This window comes from Pseudophryne corroboree, chromosome 10, assembly GCF_028390025.1.
Source record: "Pseudophryne corroboree isolate aPseCor3 chromosome 10, aPseCor3.hap2, whole genome shotgun sequence".
Classification (NCBI taxonomy): domain Eukaryota; kingdom Metazoa; phylum Chordata; class Amphibia; order Anura; family Myobatrachidae; genus Pseudophryne; species Pseudophryne corroboree.
Genome location: NC_086453.1, coordinates 74,084,046 through 74,102,906, shown reverse-complemented (window position 1 = coordinate 74,102,906; position 18,861 = coordinate 74,084,046). Strand labels below are relative to the sequence as shown.

The window sequence follows — 18,861 nt, the reverse complement described above, 5'->3', positions numbered from 1 at the left end:
CTCAGTTGTATAGGCTTGAATGGCCTTTTGCTGCTCCTCCAACCTCTGAAGCATATAGAGGGTTGAATTCCACCTCGTTACCACTTCTTGCTTCAGATGATGGCAGGGCAGGTTCAGGCGTTTTTGGTGGTGCTCCAGTCTTCTGTACGTGGTGCCTGTACGCCGAAAGTGTGCCGCAATTCTTCTGGCCACCGACAGCATCTCTTGCACACCCCTGTCGTTTTTTAAATAATTCTGCACCACCAAATTCAAGGTATGTGCAAAACATGGGACGTGCTGGAATTTGCCCAGATTTAATGCACACACAATATTGCTGGCGTTGTCCGATGCCACAAATCCACAGGAGAGTCCAATTGGGGTAAGCCATTCTGCGATGATCTTCCTCAGTTGCCGTAAGAGGTTTTCAGCTGTGTGCGTATTCTGGAAAGCGGTGATACAAAGCGTAGCCTGCCTAGGAAAGAGTTGGCGTTTGCGAGATGCTGCTACTGGTGCCGCCGCTGCTGTTCTTGCGGCGGGAGTCAATACATCTACCCAGTGGGCTGTCACAGTCATATAGTCCTGAGTCTGCCCTGCTCCACTTGTCCACATGTCCGTGGTTAAGTGGACATTGGGTACAACTGCATTTTTTAGGACACTGGTGAGTCTTTTTCTGAGGTCTGTGTACATTTTCGGTATCGCCTGCCTAGAGAAATGGAACCTAGATGGTATTTGGTACCGGGGACACAGTACCTCCAACAAGTCTCTAGTTGGCTCTGCAGTAATGATGGATACCGGAACCACGTTTCTCACCGCCCAGGATGCCAAGGCCTCAGTTATCCGCTTTGCAGCAGGATGACTGCTGTGATATTTCATCTTCCTCGCAAAGGACTGTTGGACAGTCAATTGCTTGGTGGAAGTAGTAAAAGTGGTCTTCCGACTTCCCCTCTGGGATGACGATCGACTCCCAGCAGCAACAACAGCAGCGCCAGCAGCAGTAGGCGTTACACGCAAGGATGCATCGGAGGAATCCCAGGCAGGAGAGGACTCGTCAGAATTGCCAGTGACATGGCCTGCAGGACTATTGGCATTCCTGGGGAAGGAGGAAATTGACACTGAGGGAGTTGGTGGGGTGGTTTGCGTGAGCTTGGTTACAAGAGGAAGGGATTTACTGGTCAGTGGACTGCTTCCGCTGTCGCCCAAAGTTTTTGAACTTGTCACTGACTTATGATGAATGCGCTGCAGGTGACGTATAAGGGAGGATGTTCCGAGGTGGTTAACATCCTTACCCCTACTTATTACAGCTTGACAAAGGCAACACACGGCTTGACAAATGTTGTCCGCATTTCTGTTGAAATACTTCCACACTGAAGAGCTGATTTTTTGGGTATTTTCACCAGGCATGTCAATGGCCATATTCCTCCCACGGACAACAGGTGTCTCCCCGGGTGCCTGACTTAAACAAACCACCTCACCATCAGAATCCTCCTGGTCAATTTCCTCCCCAGCGCCAGCAACACCCATATCCTCCTCATCCTGGTGTACTTCAACACTGACATCTTCAATCTGACTATCAGGAACTGGACTGCGGGTGCTCCTTCCAGCACTTGCAGGGGGCGTGCAAATGGTGGAAGGCGCATGCTCTTCACGTCCAGTGTTGGGAAGGTCAGGCATGGCAACCGACACAATTGGACTCTCCTTGTGGATTTGTGATTTCGAAGAACGCACAGTTCTTTGCTGTGCTTTTGCCAGCTTAAGTCTTTTCATTTTTCTAGCGAGAGGCTGAGTGCTTCCATCCTCATGTGAAGCTGAACCACTAGCCATGAACATAGGCCAGGGCCTCAGCCGTTCCTTGCCACTCCGTGTGGTAAATGGCATATTGGCAAGTTTACGCTTCTCCTCCGACGATTTTATTTTAGATTTTTGAGTCCTTTTTTTACTGATATTTGGTGTTTTGGATTTTACATGCTCTGCACTATGACATTGGGCATCGGCCTTGGCAGACGACGTTGATGGCATTTCATCGTCTCGGCCATGACTAGTGGCAGCAGCTTCAGCACGAGGTGGAAGTGGATCTTGATCTTTCCCTATTTTTGGAACCTCAACATTTTTGTTCTCCATATTTTAATAGGCACAACTAAAAGGCACCTCAGGTAAACAATGGAGATGGATGGATACTAGTATACTTATGGATGACGAGCGACTGCCGACACAGAGGTAGCTACAGCCGTGGACTACCGTACTGCGTCTGCTAGTATAGACTGGATGATAATGATATAAAAAATATATATATATCACTACTGCAGGACAGGTATATATTATATAATGACGGACCTGCTGGACACTGTCAGCACTGCAGACTCCTAAACTACTAGTATGAAGAAGATAGAAAAAAAAAAAACCACCACAGGTAGGTATACAATTATGGACGAGCGACTGCCAGTGCCGACACAGAGGTAGCTACAGCCGTGGACTACCGTACTGCGTCTGCTAGTATAGACTGGATGATAATGATATAAAAAATATATATATATCACTACTGCAGGACAGGTATATATTGTATAATGACGGACCTGCTGGACACTGTCAGCACTGCAGACTCCTAAACTACTAGTATGAAGAAGATAGAAAAAAAAAAAACCACCACAGGTAGGTATACAATTATGGACGAGCGACTGCCAGTGCAGACACAGAGGTAGCTACAGCCGTGGACTACCGTACTGCGTCTGCTAGTATAGACTGGATGATAATGATATAAAAAATATATATATATCACTACTGCAGGACAGGTATATATTATATAATGACGGACCTGCTGGACACTGTCAGCACTGCAGACTCCTAAACTACTAGTATGAAGAAGATAGAAATATAATGAATGACGGACCTGCTGGACACTGTCAGCAGAATGCGTTTATAGAATTAAAAAAAAAAACACCACACGAGTGTTTAACTTTTTCAGGCAGACAATATACTGGTGGTCACTGCTGGTCAGTCACACTGGCACTCTGGCAGCAAAAGTGTGCACTGTTAAATATGTACTCCTGCTATAACTGCTCCCCAGTCTCCCCCACAATTAAGCTGTGTGAGCAGTGAGCACTACTCAGCACAGTCAGATATACATAGATGATATTATCATGCAGCACACTGAGGCTGAGCACAGATATGGTATGTGACTGTGTATCGTTTTTTTTCAGGCAGAGAACGGATTATATTAAATAATAAATAAAACTGGTGGTCACTAGTATAACTATCAGCAAAACTCTGCACTCTCTGAGTACTCCTAATGCTCCAGTAAATCAAGTGTCTCACTTTCTATCTAAACGGAGAGGACGCCAGCCACGTCCTCTCCCTTTCAATCTCAATGCACGTGTGAAAATGGCGGCGACGCGCGGCTCCTTATATAGAATCCGAGTCTCGCGATAGAATACGAGCCTCGCGAGAATCCGACAGCGGGATGATGACGTTCGGGCGCGCTCGGGTTAGCCGAGCAAGGCGGGAAGATCCGAGTCTGCCTCGGACCCGTGTAAAAAGCGTGAAGTTCGGGGGGGTTCGGTTTCCGAGAAACCGAACCCGCTCATCACTAATAACAGTCTGAGTATATAACATCAGGGGTATGATATGGAAGTTTCTGCTTGGGTGTTTTTATGGAACAGTTACTAGATTGTCCATAGAGCAAGATGTAAGGGAATGGGGCAGACAGCAGAGCTGGGGACACACTGAAGTGTAACAAGGTGGGAGTTTGGAAGACCAGAGAGGTTACAGTAATAAATGTACAAGATTGGGTGAGTAAGGGCCTGGTGGTCCTGCAAATACTGCTGAGGTGGCAACATCAGGATTGGGGAAGTGACTGAATGAGGGGGCGGGGGGAATCAGAGGTAACACTCAGATGCCAGACTTGGGTAACAGAGGAGAGGGGGTGACTTTCACGAAGCGAGGTACTTAGCACTTCCAAAGAGGCTTTTGCAAGATACATCAGCCACATTGCAATACATGATCCCCTTTGACCCTGAAAGGGACATAGCAGTACGGATGGTGTAATGGTTAGCATTAAGGCCTCACAGAGCTGAGATCATGCGTTCGATTCCCACCATGACTCTGTGTGGAGTTTGTATATTCTCCCCGTACTTGCATGGGTTTCCTCCGGGTACTCCGGTTTCCTCTCAAAATCCAAAAATATACTGGTAGGCTAATTGGCTCCCAATGAAAATAACCCTGGTTTATTTAAATGTGTGTGTGTGTGTGTGTGTACATCATGTGGTAGATAATATTGATTGTAAGCTGCACTGGGGCAGGGACTGATGTCAATGGCCAAATATTCTCTCTGTAAAAGCGCTGTGGAATATGTGTGCACTATATAAATAACTGGTAATAAATAATAAGAGTGGGAGTGACTGGGTAGACCTAGCTGGGGTTTGGGCACATGGGTGTGTCATTTGAGTGGATCTTGTGTCATTTGGGTGGATTATAGGTGCACCTTAAGGCCCGTATTCACTGGCAGATGCGGGGAGAGATGTGTGCTGAGCGAACCGCTCAGCACACATCTGTCCCCCTGCTCAGCACAGCGCGACCTGCTAGATTGAGCCTGCATGCAGGCCAATCTAGCACCGGTCTAAGTCAGATTGCTTAGATTTTAAGCTGGGATCGCTCCGTGAGTACCCCCCTTTATTGTGACTCCGTTTCACTTTTTAAAATGCTAGAAAGTATGTTATTATCCATTTATACAACAGGACAATCTGGCTCTGTTCAAGGGGTAAGAAACAGCAGCATGAGCAATAAAAAGGTTTATAACATATACTAATTGGTCATCAGAAGGCTACAGCCTGCTTACTACCTCATGCTAATGTATCTGCCCACCTATACGTATTACCTCTCTGTCTTCATGCCGAAGGCCGCGCCGCCTGCAGTTTATCCATCTGCTGCTCTCATCATTAGTACAAGGATCCCACCCACCCCATGCCGGCATCCCATCTCTGTCAGCACCACTCCATGCAAGCACAGAACTCAGCTCGCACAACACTCACATGACCCTCCAAGGAGATTGGCCGTGCGCTCATGAAGTATCGGCCGGTTGCCCCCCAGAGAAGCCCATTTCAAGCAAAGAGGAATACATCATCAGACGGATCAATCCCTGCGCACTGTCAGTCTCCGTCCGCGTGCGTCGGCATTATACGGTGCTGTTGCTCTCTGTGATGCTTGTGCAGTTTGTAGATATGTGTGAGATCCACCCACATTTGCTCTTGGCCCATGGTGCGTAGGGTATCCAGTCTTTAGGTTGACATCACTTAGGTCAACACTCATTAGGTCGACCACTATTGGTCAACATGCACTAGGTCGATATGATCACTAGGTCGACATGGCAATGGTTGACGCATGAAAAGGTCGGCGTGAGTTTTTCCAATTTTCTTAATGTTTCATACTTTACGATCCACATGGACGACGATTGGAAATAGTAACTTGCCCGAAGCATGGCGAGCAAAGCGAGCCATGCGAGGGGACACGGTGCACTGATTGGGGTTCCCGGTCAGTTTACGAAGAAAACCACACTTTACAAAAACTCATGTCGACCTTTTCCATGTCGACCTAATGACCATGTTGACCTATTTCATGTGTTGACCTAGTCACTGTCGACCTAGTTACTGTCGACCCAACGATCCACAACCGGTGTGTAGTATAGCAAAGCATTATGGGCATTTCCTGTGTCTTATTTCTAATGGGCAAATCACATGCCTGGATTATCCTGGCAGGAGAACACAAGCCGTCCAGTGGCATAAGTTCATCCCAGCTTCCTGGAGGCAAGATAAATATTGGTGCCACCCTATATATAGATAAATATATGTATGTATATATATATATATAGAGAGAGAGAGAGAGAGAGAGAGAGAGAGAGAGAGAGTGTTCTGAAAATAAATGTATCTTTTCATTGTCATTTATTTTAAATCACACATTTCTTAGGTCATGGGTTCTAAACCCGGGAATGACCCTTGTAAAATGTGTATCTATAATAAAGAGGGTGTGACTTGCAAGGTGCAGGGAGGAAGAGATAGCGGCGGCTATTAATTAACTTAATTGAATGGTCTCGCTGAACACACGGAATAGGAGGAGAGGTGCCCCCCTATAGAGCAAAAGCCCGGTGGCAGCAGACTCCATTGCCTCTCACAGTTACGCCTCTGCGTCCTTCCCCTGAGATGTTATGCAGGAAGAACTGGAAATATATATTTATTTTTTTAATAAGCGATTTATTCAGTAAAAGTTGGCGAGAGCTTTGAAAACAAATGTTTCCTGTGTTCTGTAAGAATCCTTTTTAATAAACAACACACAATCAGGGTATTAAATTATAGGAATAAAGTGTATATTATTATTCTGATGTTTCCTATACATGAAGTTACACTGAGAATATTACATAGGCCTCATGTATATACATACATTGCTATACATTGCACTCTGGCTGGCTCTCGTTATTCTGCATCCTGTAATGCATATCAAAGATTATCAGAGAACACTTTGTTTAAACATTGCAATGGTACAAAGATCCCATTATATACTGGGCAGCAAAGATCCTGCAGGATGTCTGAACATACCTAGACCCAGTAAGTATCATTTGTTATTGCAGCTAGTTGTAGCAATAACTAATTAAGGTTCACCCAAAGGTATTAAAGTATACCCGTGGGGACAGGGGCCCCCAATGGAGCCCATACCTGCGCTGTGTAAGAATAAGAAGTGAAGGGATCACAGTAGCAATCCCTTCACTTGTCCAGGAGCCATGACCATGATTGCGCGAGTCAGATGGTGATAGCTGCCTGGGCCAGGCCCCAGAATGCATTGCATTCTCTGGAGGCTTATATTGTGTTCAAAAAGGGGGAAATCGCAGCAGATATCTCCATTATATGCTGCGGTCCCCTGTACATTCAGGGGATATTTATTATTTATCCCCCGAAAATGTTTATCTTGCAAATAATTATTGATCAGTAGGCCCCTATGATATCCATTTTCCAGGATACTTAACACCAAGGGTCCTTACCCACTGGCATAAAAATATAGTGTGTTTCTGCTGGTATTCTTTTGCTGTAGTGGAGGCATGTCACTAGGTGTGGGAAAAGAAACCAATGTGTTGACTTATTCCTGGCACCATGGGTGTAGCTACCATAGGTGCAGGGAGTGCAGATGCTATGGGGCCCAGAGCTGAGAGAGGCCACCTTCCCTGTCACAGTTACATTTGCTATATACAAGGGTGTAGCTACCATAGGTGCAGGGATTGCAGCTGCTATGGGGCCCAGAACTGAGAGGGGCCACCTTCACTGTCACAGTTACATGTGTTATATATATTGGCGTAGCTACCATAGGTACAGGGAGTGCAGCTGCTATGGGGCCCAGAGCTGAGAGGGGCCACCTTCCCTGTCACAGTTACATGTGTTATATACATGGGCGTACCTACCATAGGTGCAGGGAGTGCAGCTGCTATGGGGCCCAGAGTTGAGAGGGACCATCTTCCCTGTCATCGTACATTTTTCATCATTGGGTACGTAGGGGCCCTTACAAACTTTTGACTTGGGGCCTGCAATATACTGTATCTAGTTATGTCCCTGGACCTGCTTTCTATAATGTGTCATAGTATGAACTGGGGAACTGTGATACGTCACAATATGAATTGGAGGCACTATAATGTGGCATAATATGAACAGGGAGCACTGCTTGTATGTCAGTGTGTATTGGGGGTCCTGTGTTGCATAAAGTGACATAATGTGAGCTAGAGCACTACTATGGAGCATAAAATTAACACTTGCTGCAGAGAGGTGTGTCTTTGGAAGCATTGGGACAGGGGCCCCTACAAAATGTTGCTACGGGGCTTACATCGTTCAGGCTGACACCCTTGGGGAGAACCAGGAGGGGCAGTCGAGGTGTGAGATGCAGGTGGTGTCATTACTGTGGCCCTGCCCGCATTGTACCGGGCAGCAGTTTGTGGCATTGTGCAGTGGGTGTGGCGTCATGATGAGGCAACAGCATGATGAAACCCTGATGCGGGTAGAATCTGGGTAATGGGTCTATACTACCGGAAGTGCAGGAGAACACAAAATTCTGAAGTCTCCTGGACAGAAAGGGAAAGTATGAATCGAAGTGTAGAACCCCTTTGGTTATATTGACCTCATACCCACTTCCGTTGGCAGAATTTGTGTTTCTACTCAGCTTATTCAGAACAGACATTTTTCTCCATGTGCAATGCACTGACAGAGAAAGACCCACTTAATTCGGCAATAACCTACACTCACTATTAGTAGTTTACATTTAATTCAGTATAACACCAAAAAGTGTATGTGTGAGTGTACGTACAGCAGATGGTACAGGTATAGGAAGAGGAACCTAAGTGCAGCACCTGAGGTGAAGGACACGGAACAGCCGTTCAGCAAATAAAATGTTTGCTATTAGCCTTTGTCAGCCAGAAATGTCTGTTCCCTCACTGCCACTATGCAAAGTAAATGTCACTTGAAAATCTGCACAGGGGCTGTCCCAAGAGCTGGAATAGGCAGAAAGAAAGGGATGATAAATGTCAGGGGTCAAATGTAATAGAGCGAGAGTTTCAGAAAGTGAGAGATTTGGTAAGGTTTTGCAGTTTTTTTTTAAAGTGGCAATCATTTACACAGCAAAACCAGTCTGATCTTGCTGTGTAAATGATTGCCACTTTAAAAAAAAAAACCTGCAAAACCTTCCCAAATCTCTCACTTTTTTAAACTCTCACTCTATTACATTTGGCCCCATATGTCTCTCTTCCTTTACTGGTCCTTTATAGTATAGTGGGGGTAATGCATGCCCTTACTGTACCATGAGACGTTAAAGACGCCTTGCTTTTATATGGTCACAGAACCCTTTGGTAAATTATATAAACGTTTTTACTTTTGGGTACACAGAGAGAAATTGGACCAATGGTGTACAAGTAACACTGCCGCCCGGTAATCAAATCAGGCACTCATACATACCAGAGACTGGGTAGTTGGTTAGAGAGAAAGAGGGATTCAGTATGGTATACTGGCGACCGGGATGCCGGCTGTCAGTATACCGACAGTGGCATCCTGGCTGCCAGTATGCCACCAGCATGGCAATTGCAAAGAGTCCACTTGCGGGCTGCTACGCTCGCTACGCTGGGGGCTCGGTGGCTCACTGCACTCGCCACAGGTTCTATTCCCACTCTGTGAGTGTCATGGACACCCAGGAGTGTGGGAATAGCCCGTTAGCTGGGATTCCAGCTGGTGGCATTGTCAGCGGTCGGGATTCCGTCGCCGGTATCCTGACCGCAGGGATCTCGACTGCCGGCAACCTAGCTACATCCCAGGCAGAGAGATGGGAGATGAAGGACATAGGAGCAGTGATCTAACAGTTTGCAATGGACTGCCAGACTTATATACTCCCAGAAAGCAGGGGATTGGCTGCAGGCCGAAAATGGGCGGTACAGGGAAATGAGCATGCTCCAATCAAATTTGTGACATACAAGTTCTTTGAACGAACTGAGGTCAGCTGTCAATGATAACACCTCTTTCTCTGAAATGGAAACATTGTGTAACCACTAGTGACCACACACAAAATGATTTTTCTGAAGAGATCAGATACTAGACACGGCTTACACAGTTTCCTTTTCCAGCACGTACTGTAGAAATGTTCTCCTGCAATTTACAGTAAACTATCTGGTCATAGGTGAGTACTGATGTGTGCCTGGCTTGCTTGTGTTTCAAATGGTGACTAATATACTGATGAGTGAATCACTAATCCCGATAAGAGCTGTCCTTCGCGATCCCCGGCGGCTCCCTCATTTCTGGATTTCAGCGCCCGGAGTCATTCTGCGCATGTGCAGAATGTCGGTGCCGGCCGCAGGGTATGCTAGGAGGGAGCCAATCAGATCCCTCACACCAGCGCCGCGGAGAGTAGCCCATAGGCTTCTATGAGGTATCGCCAGCAAAAGCTGGCGATCCCCTCTGCGGTGCTGACTCTGTGACCAGGGCTTTGTACATTAGGAAAATGCGGTAAACAGGGGTTTACCACATATTCCGCTTAGTACATCCCGCCCTTAGGCTAATCATTATGTGCTATTTATTTGGAGAAGTTGTTTTTGGTTCGGTATGACATCCCGGTGGTCAGGATGCCAGCGGCAGATTCCTGTCACTAAGGATCACGACCTCAGAGGGGGTAAGTATTTTTACCCTCTCCTACCCTAACCGTAACTCTCCAGGGGTGGCATCTAGGGCAAATTCCCCACTCCCCAGTGCCTAACCCCCCTCCCCCCCAGTGCCTAACCCCCCCCCCCCCATCCCCTAGTGTCTAACCCTTACTGCCCCAGGCCCTAATCCTGGCCTGAACCTTGATACTTACCTTTGGTATGTCGCCGGTCTTCAGAGTGGTGTCGGTATTTCAACATCGGTCACATGACCGCCGTCATCCTGACCGTTGACTGCTAAAGTTTCACAATAATCACAATATAGTACATTCTCCCAGTACCATCTACAGTGTTAGATGACTAGAGTGATGTGTTGAACAGTACGGTTGTTGAGCACCAAACCTCTTTCCATACTTTGTTACACCTATAGTAATTATTGCCATGTCAACGGTGTCCGTGTGTACTGAGCAGAATCCCATTTAAACCAATATAGTGCAAATAGTCCACAAACACTATTGAGGTAATTCCAAGATGCTCCACAATCATTGCATCCTATGTTAGTACTTTTGAACTATTTTTTTCCCCTGGATTGAGAATGGAGACCTGCTCATTATTAATTAAAATCTTAAAACGTCATGCATTCAAGTTGTTCCATCTTTCTAGAGGTTATAGATGTCTACAGATGTAGCAACTTACAGAAGGCCCCAGGTGATGCATGTTAAAGTAGGTTATAGATGGTGTGTAAGTAGGTCTTCAATGGCCAAAGATGGTGCCTCTTAAAGTGAACCTGTCACCAGGACCTCTAGGATTATTTTGTTACATTTCTGTGTGGTGTACCGATCAGAAAGCATAAAACATTGGAATTCCCCCTACTCCTCTTTCACTTGGGAGAACATTGGGTCTAATTCAGAGTGGATCGAAGCAGTGATCGCAGCCTGAAGCCCTTTGCGGAGTGCACCCACGCACCCCGGAAGCCCAGTGAGATGCTCACAGCATCTCAGGGCTGCGATCGCCTCTGCCTGATTGCCAGGCAGAGGCGGTCGCGGGGCGGGAGGGAGCGTGCCAACGGCATTGGAATGCCATTGGCAGAGCGCGGTCCGGACAACGCAGGTGTGTCCGGACTGTTGCCGGGGCAGGCTGCGGCGGCTGCGTGACGTCACACGCAGCCGCACATCTACGATCAGATCTGAATTACCCTCATTATACTCAGTCACAGTGCTCTATGCTATCTCTACTGCAGACTTCATCCAGGTTTAACAATGAGAGTGCTATGAGGTATAAGGGAAATAACCAAGACTCTAGTCTCACAGCCCAGCTGAGCTTCCAAGTTCAGCTGCCATACTGTACTACGCCCACTCCTTGCTGGCTTTCTGTATACTTCATCACTGACCTGAGAGTAGAGGAAACGATATCCGAAAGATAAATCGACAGTCAAAAGGTCAACACCATATGGTCAACATGTACAAAATGTTGACACATGAAAGGTCAACAGTTATAAGGTCAACAGGTAAAAAAGTTCGACAGGTTTAAAAGGTGTGGCAAATTTTTTTTTTGGGGGGTGTTCACATATTTTCTCAACATTTGCTTGATTGACTATCCAGTATCCACGTGAACATTTATGGGGAATAGTAACCTGTAAACTTAGTGTAAACGTTTGTACTGATGGTGGTCACATAACATGAAATATACAAGGTTTAACACAAAAACAGTAAAAAGGTGTCGACTGTTTCATGTCGACACTTTGACCCTGTTAACCTTTTATACCTGTCGATCATTTGGTATTGATCTGTTGACTGTCGACCATAACATTATCAATTGATTGATCTGCACCTGGAGGAAACCTGGCTGGAAAGAATTCATGAGTAATTTGCACGTAATAAGGGCAGCAAGGTTCAGTTTGAGTTACCGATGGACGGGATGTCGGTGGTCAGTATACCGACAGCAGCATCCCATCTTTCATAATCCCGACAGCCCCCCATTTAGCCCCCTAACCCTCACCTCTTCCCTACCCTAACCCTCCCTTGTGGGTGCATAACCCTAACCCTCCTCGCTTGGTGCCTAACCCTAACCTTCCCTTCCCCTCTGCCTAACCCTAACCCTCCATGCTTAGGGCCTAACCCTAACCCTTCCCTTCTATGTGCCTAGCCCTCCCTCCCTGGTCCCTAACCCTAACCTTCCCATGCCTAAACCCTAAACCTAATCCCCCTTCTGCTGCCTAAACCTAACCTCTCCCACCACCACCCCCGCAGCAGGACGGCAGTGCGTCCCACTGTCAGGACAATCGGGTTGCCGGCTGTCGGTATTTTGATGCCGACATCCCATTTGGTGTTGGTATTTTGGCGTTGGTATATCGACCGCCGGGATCCAGTTCGTCGGGAAGCTAACTGCTTCCTGGCAGCAGTATCTTGATGTCAGTAAGTAGAGCTAGATAAAGGATTTGCCACAGACACAGCTCACATATCAGAAAGTCAGTTTAGGGAAGTCTTTTGGGGACTCTACCATCCTAGTTGCCGGACTTGCTGCCGTGAGCTGTGGCGGGCATCTGACACTAGTGTGTGGGTATGTTTAGTAGTTCAAGCGAGGGTGGTTGGGGACAGTCTAGTGCTTCAGAAGATCTATGCCCGCTCCCATTGATAGATAATTATGTGGTCACATCCCCTATTACATGACATAGCTATCCCGATTTAATTAATAGGAACTGAAGGTACTGTATGAAGAAGATATATTGTGAAATGTATCAAATCTTCCCGAAGAGTGGGTAAGTGAACAAGTAGAGAAGTCGCCAATAGCAACCCCAATCAGCTTCTAGCTAGCATTTCTCAAATACAGTCAAAAAATGATAAGTAGAAGCTGATTGGTTTCTGCAGTTTCTCCACTTTTTAGAAGATTTGCTACATCTCCCCTCCTTTGAGAGGAAAGTGAAGGACCTCCCAACAGCACAAATACTTATTAAATTGGTGTCAGAAATTGTGTTGTCCAATGTTACTGCACATAGGTGGTCATTCCGAATTGTTCGCTCGCTAGCAGTTTTTAGCAGCCGTGCAAACGCTATGCCGCCTCCCACTGGGAGTGTATTTTAGCTTAGCAGAAGTGCGAACGAAAAGATCGCAGTGCGGCTACAAAATTATTTTGTGCAGTTTCAGAGTAGCTTCAGACCTACTCAGCGCTTGCGATCACTTCAGACTGTTCAGTTCCTGTTTTGACATCACGAACACGCCCTGCGTTCGCCCAGCCAAGCCTACGTTTTTCCTGGCAGGCCTGCGTTTTTTCCGAACACTCCCGGAAAACGTTCAGTTGGCACCCAGAAACGCCCACTTCATGTCAGTCACTCTGCGGCCAGCAGTGCGACTGAAAAGCTTCGCTAGACCTTGTGTGAAACTACATTGGCCGTTGTGAAAGTACGTCGCGCGTACGCATTGCGCCGCATACGCATGCGCAGAAGTGACGTTTTTTTTTGCATCATCTCTGCACAGCGAACAATTTCAGATTGCGATCAACTCGGAATGACCCCCATAAGACCTAGTTGTATACATGCACGTTGTTCTTTGTCTTTCTTTGCCCAATCATTCTCAAACGTGTGTCTTGTTTCCTTTCTTCCAGTGGCTTGTCTACCTGTACCTGATGAATTGCAGCATCACCATAGCCACCATAATGCTTCTCATTCTCATCATTGCCTTCCACTTCAAGGAGATCCAGGTACCTATATTCAACAGCACCTACTGTCAGACATTGGGACGTATAATGGATGTTGATTAAAATAGAATACCTGCCAGGGAGCACCTCAGGTGGCAGCAGCCAGGGGAAAGGTAAAGGGGAGGTGTCTCCATTCTAGTTACACTACCAGTGTGTTAGGTTTTATAGGGAGATGTGGCAAGACATGGAGAGAGATAGAGTGGAGAGAGATAAAGTCCTAAACAATCAGCTGGAGTTATATAAAATGTTTATAAGAGTGTGTATGTAGTAGCCTGTATCTGTAGCCCTGTCTTATGCTGGGTACACACCTAGGTGACGGATCGCCCTTTCAGCCAATCCACTGACCTATCTGACGATTGGTTCAGTAAGTGCATACACACTTACCAATCATCCGCCGGATGTGTCGTGCCTGATGTCACAACTGGGCCACCCAGTTGAGAGCGACCCGATATTCCAACTCGGGCAGCGAGCAGGGTTGAACACGTGTTTAACCTGTCTCGCTGATACGACCCGCTTCCCGTTCACTCTGTGTGGATGGGCGGCGCTTGGAGATCATGTGATCTGTAAGTGCCGCCCCCGCTGCATCACCACTGACGTCACCAACCCAGCAGTATGCTGGGTTGGGAACAGCGATGGCAAGGGGCCTGAGTCGAATCGCACCGGGAAGCACTTGTGTCGGGCTCACAGGTGCGACCCGCCTCAGGCAGTCTGAAGGAGATATAATTTCTTAGAGCAGTAGAACAGTTTTGACATCTAAAGGAACCCTGGCAATATAGTGTAGGCTCTCATTATTTCTAAGCATTATTTTCTCTGTAATTCTGCAAGAGGTGCAGCACTAGTCTCCTATTCATGTAGCCTTGAGCTGACACTCCGTCACATACTGTATGTTCAACAATAATGTGCACAATCTGTTCTCTGCTTACTGTTGCCACCTTTGTGATTATTCACATAGTCACAGATTGAGCTATGGAAAATGAAAAAGAAACACTTTTCGCATACCTGACTATTGCACGTGGTCCATGAAGTGATACGTAGACAGTTACCAGCGAAAGGGCAGAACTTATTGTTACATTGTGACTGCTGTTATTTTAATCTCAGTAGTTCCCAGTCCCCACTCAGGCTGCGGATAATGAAGTGTCCTATTATGTTTGGAGACCAGTGCGAGCCCCGGTGCCAGACGTTGTACTCAGTATATTTGTGCACAATTATTGAAGCACTTAATGAACTGGATGTGATTCAAAGTTTTATATTGACTTTGTGATATTTATTTTCAGCGGTGGCTTTCCTGTGCTTGGTGTAGAGGAATGAATAACCTCATCATTAACCTTTAGACTCTAAAATCACTTTTTTTATGGAATATCTGTGCCCCAAATGTTACATACATTTGTATGTTTGTTTTCTGAGTCCACGCTTGCCCCTTTTTCACTGTACCAGAGGTTTGGTTTTTATATTCTGATTATTGAGGCAATTTCTAATGTATCCCAAGTTCTAGAAGAGTCTTTAAGGCTGGTTAGGACAACATCAGTGACCCCGCGGTTGTGTTTGATTTGGTGTGGTAACCAGAGCTTATACCATTGGCCATAGGCGTTTCTGTAATGGGTGCAGTGTATGCAGTGCACACGGCCTCCTGGGTCCACACCGTACACACCGCACCCATATATTATACTTACCCCTCTGGAGTCCCGCAATGACGGCCCTGCACTGCGGACAGAAATCACTTGGTAAATGGCCGCCATGCCCGTTTCTGAGGGATTTGCGCATGCGCACTGGAGGTGTCTCCAGGATTAAGGCGTGGCCGCCATGTTCCCGGAGACCTGCGCATGCGTGGTGACCCTGGCATAATGCCAGACTCTACTGCTGCTGGAGAGGAGGAGGCCCGCGACGGAGGCTGCACTCGGGTCCCCTCCTCTCTTAAAACGCCCCTGCCAGTGGTTCTCACACTGTATGCTGTGGTACTCTGGGGTGCCTCAGGACACTTACATGGGGCCTCTGGGTTGGTGGTGCAGGACCAATTCAAATTATTTATGCTCAATGTAATAGAAAAAAACCAGTGCTGGTGGCTGCCAGTCATAAAATATGTGGAGAAACAGAAGTAAATCCTGTCCCTCACCACACAACTGACCCTAAGGATGACATTTAAACACAATTTACTTAATTTAATATTTCTTTCTACATTTCTCATGAAAGAATCTTCTGGTCTTGGGGTGCCATGAAAAAAAAAAGAAGATACTCTAGGGCGCCGTGATTCAAGAAAGTTTGGGAACCAATTGCTTATACTATACTTGGTGTGTGTGTGTGTGTGTGTGTGTGTGTGTGTGTGTGTGTGTGTGTGTGTGGGGGGGGGGGGGGGGGATTTTTCAAAACTTGGAGAGAGATATAGTGGTTAGAGATAAAGGGGGTCATTCCGAGTTGATCGTTTGCCAGCTGTTTTTAGCAGCTGCGCAAACGCATAGTAGCCACCCACGGGGGAGTGTATTTTCACTTTGCAAGTGTGCGAACGCCTGTGCAGCCGAGCTCTGCAAAAACATTTTGTGCAGTTTCAGAATAGGTCTGGACTTACTCAGCCCTTGCAATCACTTCAGTCTTTTTGGTGCCGGAATTGACGTCACACACCCGCCTCCAAACGCCCGGACACGCCTGCATTTTCCCAAACACTCCCAGAAAACGGTCAGTTGACACCCATAAACGCCCTCTTCCTGTCAATCTTCTTGCGATCGGCTGTGCGTATGGATTCTTCGTTAGAGCCATAGCTCAGCAACGATCCGCATTGTACCCGTATGACGCGCGTACGCATTGCGGTGCATACGCGTGCGCAGTAGAGACCTGATCGCATCGCAGCGAAAATCAGCAGCGTGCGATCAACTCGGAATGACCCCCAAAGTACCAAACAAGCAGATTCTAGCTGCCATGTTGCAGGCTGTGTTTGAAAAGTGACATTTAGGAGCTGATTGGCTGGTACTTCATCACTCTTCACTTTATTTCCTTCCAAGGCTTAGTACATAGACCCCTAACCGGGCAGATGTAACAACAAGTGATATTCTTGTTATCACTAGTCACGTATGTTAACGGCATTTTTCTAACATGTGACAGTTAGGAGCTGATTGGCTGGAGCATCATTTAACATACGTAACAAGTGATAACATGAATATCACTCATTGTTAAATCTGACCCTTCATCTGACAATTAGCACTTCAGCTTGAAAAGACAGAGGTCTGTGCTCCAGCTTTCCCTTGGCAGGCAGCCAAAACTAATGTTGTCTTTTTTATTATATCATTACGACAATGTGTAATTTATCTACAAAACACTTAAAACTGGATGCTTTAATGGTAATGATTAGCATCCAGACATGGGGCCTAATACATAGGTGCTGCAGTGGCAAATGCAGGATTTCTAGAGGGGTTTTTCTAAACACAGTCCACAATCTCCCACTCTGCGGAACATTAGAGCACATGGGCCCTCATTCCGAGTTGTTCACTCGCTAGCTGCTTTTAGCAGCATTGCACACACTAAGCCGCCGCCTACTGGGAGCGTATCTTAGCATAGCAGAATTGCGAATGAAAGATTAGCAGAATTGCGAATAGAAATTTCTTAGCAGTTTCTGAGTAGCTCCAGACTTACTCCTACACTGCGATCAGTTCAGTCAGTTTCGTTCCTGGTTTGACGTCACAAACACACCCAGCGTTTGCCCAGACACTCCCCCGTTTCTTCAGACACCCCCGCGTTTTTCCCAGAAACGCCAGCGTTTTTTCGCACACACCCATAAAACGGCCAGTTTCCGCCCAGAAACACCCACTTCCTGTCAATCACACTACGATCACCAGAACGAAGAAAAATCTTCGTTAGGCCGTGAGTAAATTACCAAACTTTTGTGCAGATTTACTTGGCGCAGGCGCACTGCGAACATTGCGCATACGCAGTTTGCAACTAATCGCTCCGTTGCGAAAAAATCTAACGAGCGAACAACTCGGAATGACCCCCATGGGGTGAGTTTGGGGAGAGCGGTAGATGAACCTAGTAAACGACCCTGGACATGAATGTAAAGATTGGTCTTTTGATACACTGTATTCTGTATGAAATGCAGTATTAATATTTAACACTGTAGATGGTCTATAGCATAGGCTGTATCAAACACTGATATAGTATAAATAAGTGGTCAGAAAAAGGTTAAACATACCATAATAAATAAATAAATACACAAACATAATAGTACTGCACTTTCTAATCACACGTTCTCCCACCTCATGGTAAGGCTCGTGTCTCTTCTTCCTGGTAGCTACTCTCTGGTCCAGAGCACTGATTGAGGACTCAGAGCCACACACACACACACACACACACACACACACACACACACACACACACACACACACACACACACACACACACACACACACACACACACACACACACACACACACACCAAACTTGGTAGAAGAAGCTGCTACCACTGAGCATGTGCAGCAACTCTGCTCTGTCACTTAAACTGCATGATGTGGCGGCAGCTCTAGTAATCATATTATATACCATTGCTATTGTCATAATTTGAGCCACTTGCCAAGAGGAGGGCTGCGCCGCAAAGAACAAAAAAACTTTATTGCATCGGGCATCTGCGGTGCAACAAAGCTACAGTGGCCTCAATAAAGCTACAATCCAAAATTGCTAAGAAGAATTTAGATGTCCAGTATGCCCAGACACCCCATGGCTTTTCAGAAGCCCCTAGGCATTTGCCTATACTGCCTATGCCTATGGCCGACTCTGCATTTTGTTCTGTAAACAGGCAGACAAAACCCCTGTGTAGAACCTAGTGCCAAGCTCTCTTTAGTGCTCCTTTGTTGGTGCGCCAGGGTTTCTCTTTAGCGTGCCTAAACCAACAATAATGTAACCATCTTATTATTGTCTGGTAGACACAGACATCCTGCAGCTGTGACAGGGGATAATGGATGTTTCTGCACATACAGATCACCTACAGCAGAGGCACATGTTATTAATCCTGCGGCTTCAGACTCTCCTTGCAGTCATCACAGAGCCGGATGTGAGTGAGCCATTAACCTTCA

General features: G+C 46.5%; 1 protein-coding gene across 1 annotated transcript in view; it reads left to right on the top strand.

Moving 5' to 3' along the window:
* The window catches only part of KCNN4 (potassium calcium-activated channel subfamily N member 4), a 154,588-nt gene that overhangs the window by 88,201 nt on the left and 47,526 nt on the right, over positions 1-18,861 (top strand). The window contains exon 2 of the mRNA XM_063942517.1: positions 13,718-13,813. Coding sequence (XP_063798587.1) covers positions 13,718-13,813 — 96 coding nt within the window. The remainder of the gene's footprint in view (positions 1-13,717; positions 13,814-18,861) is intronic.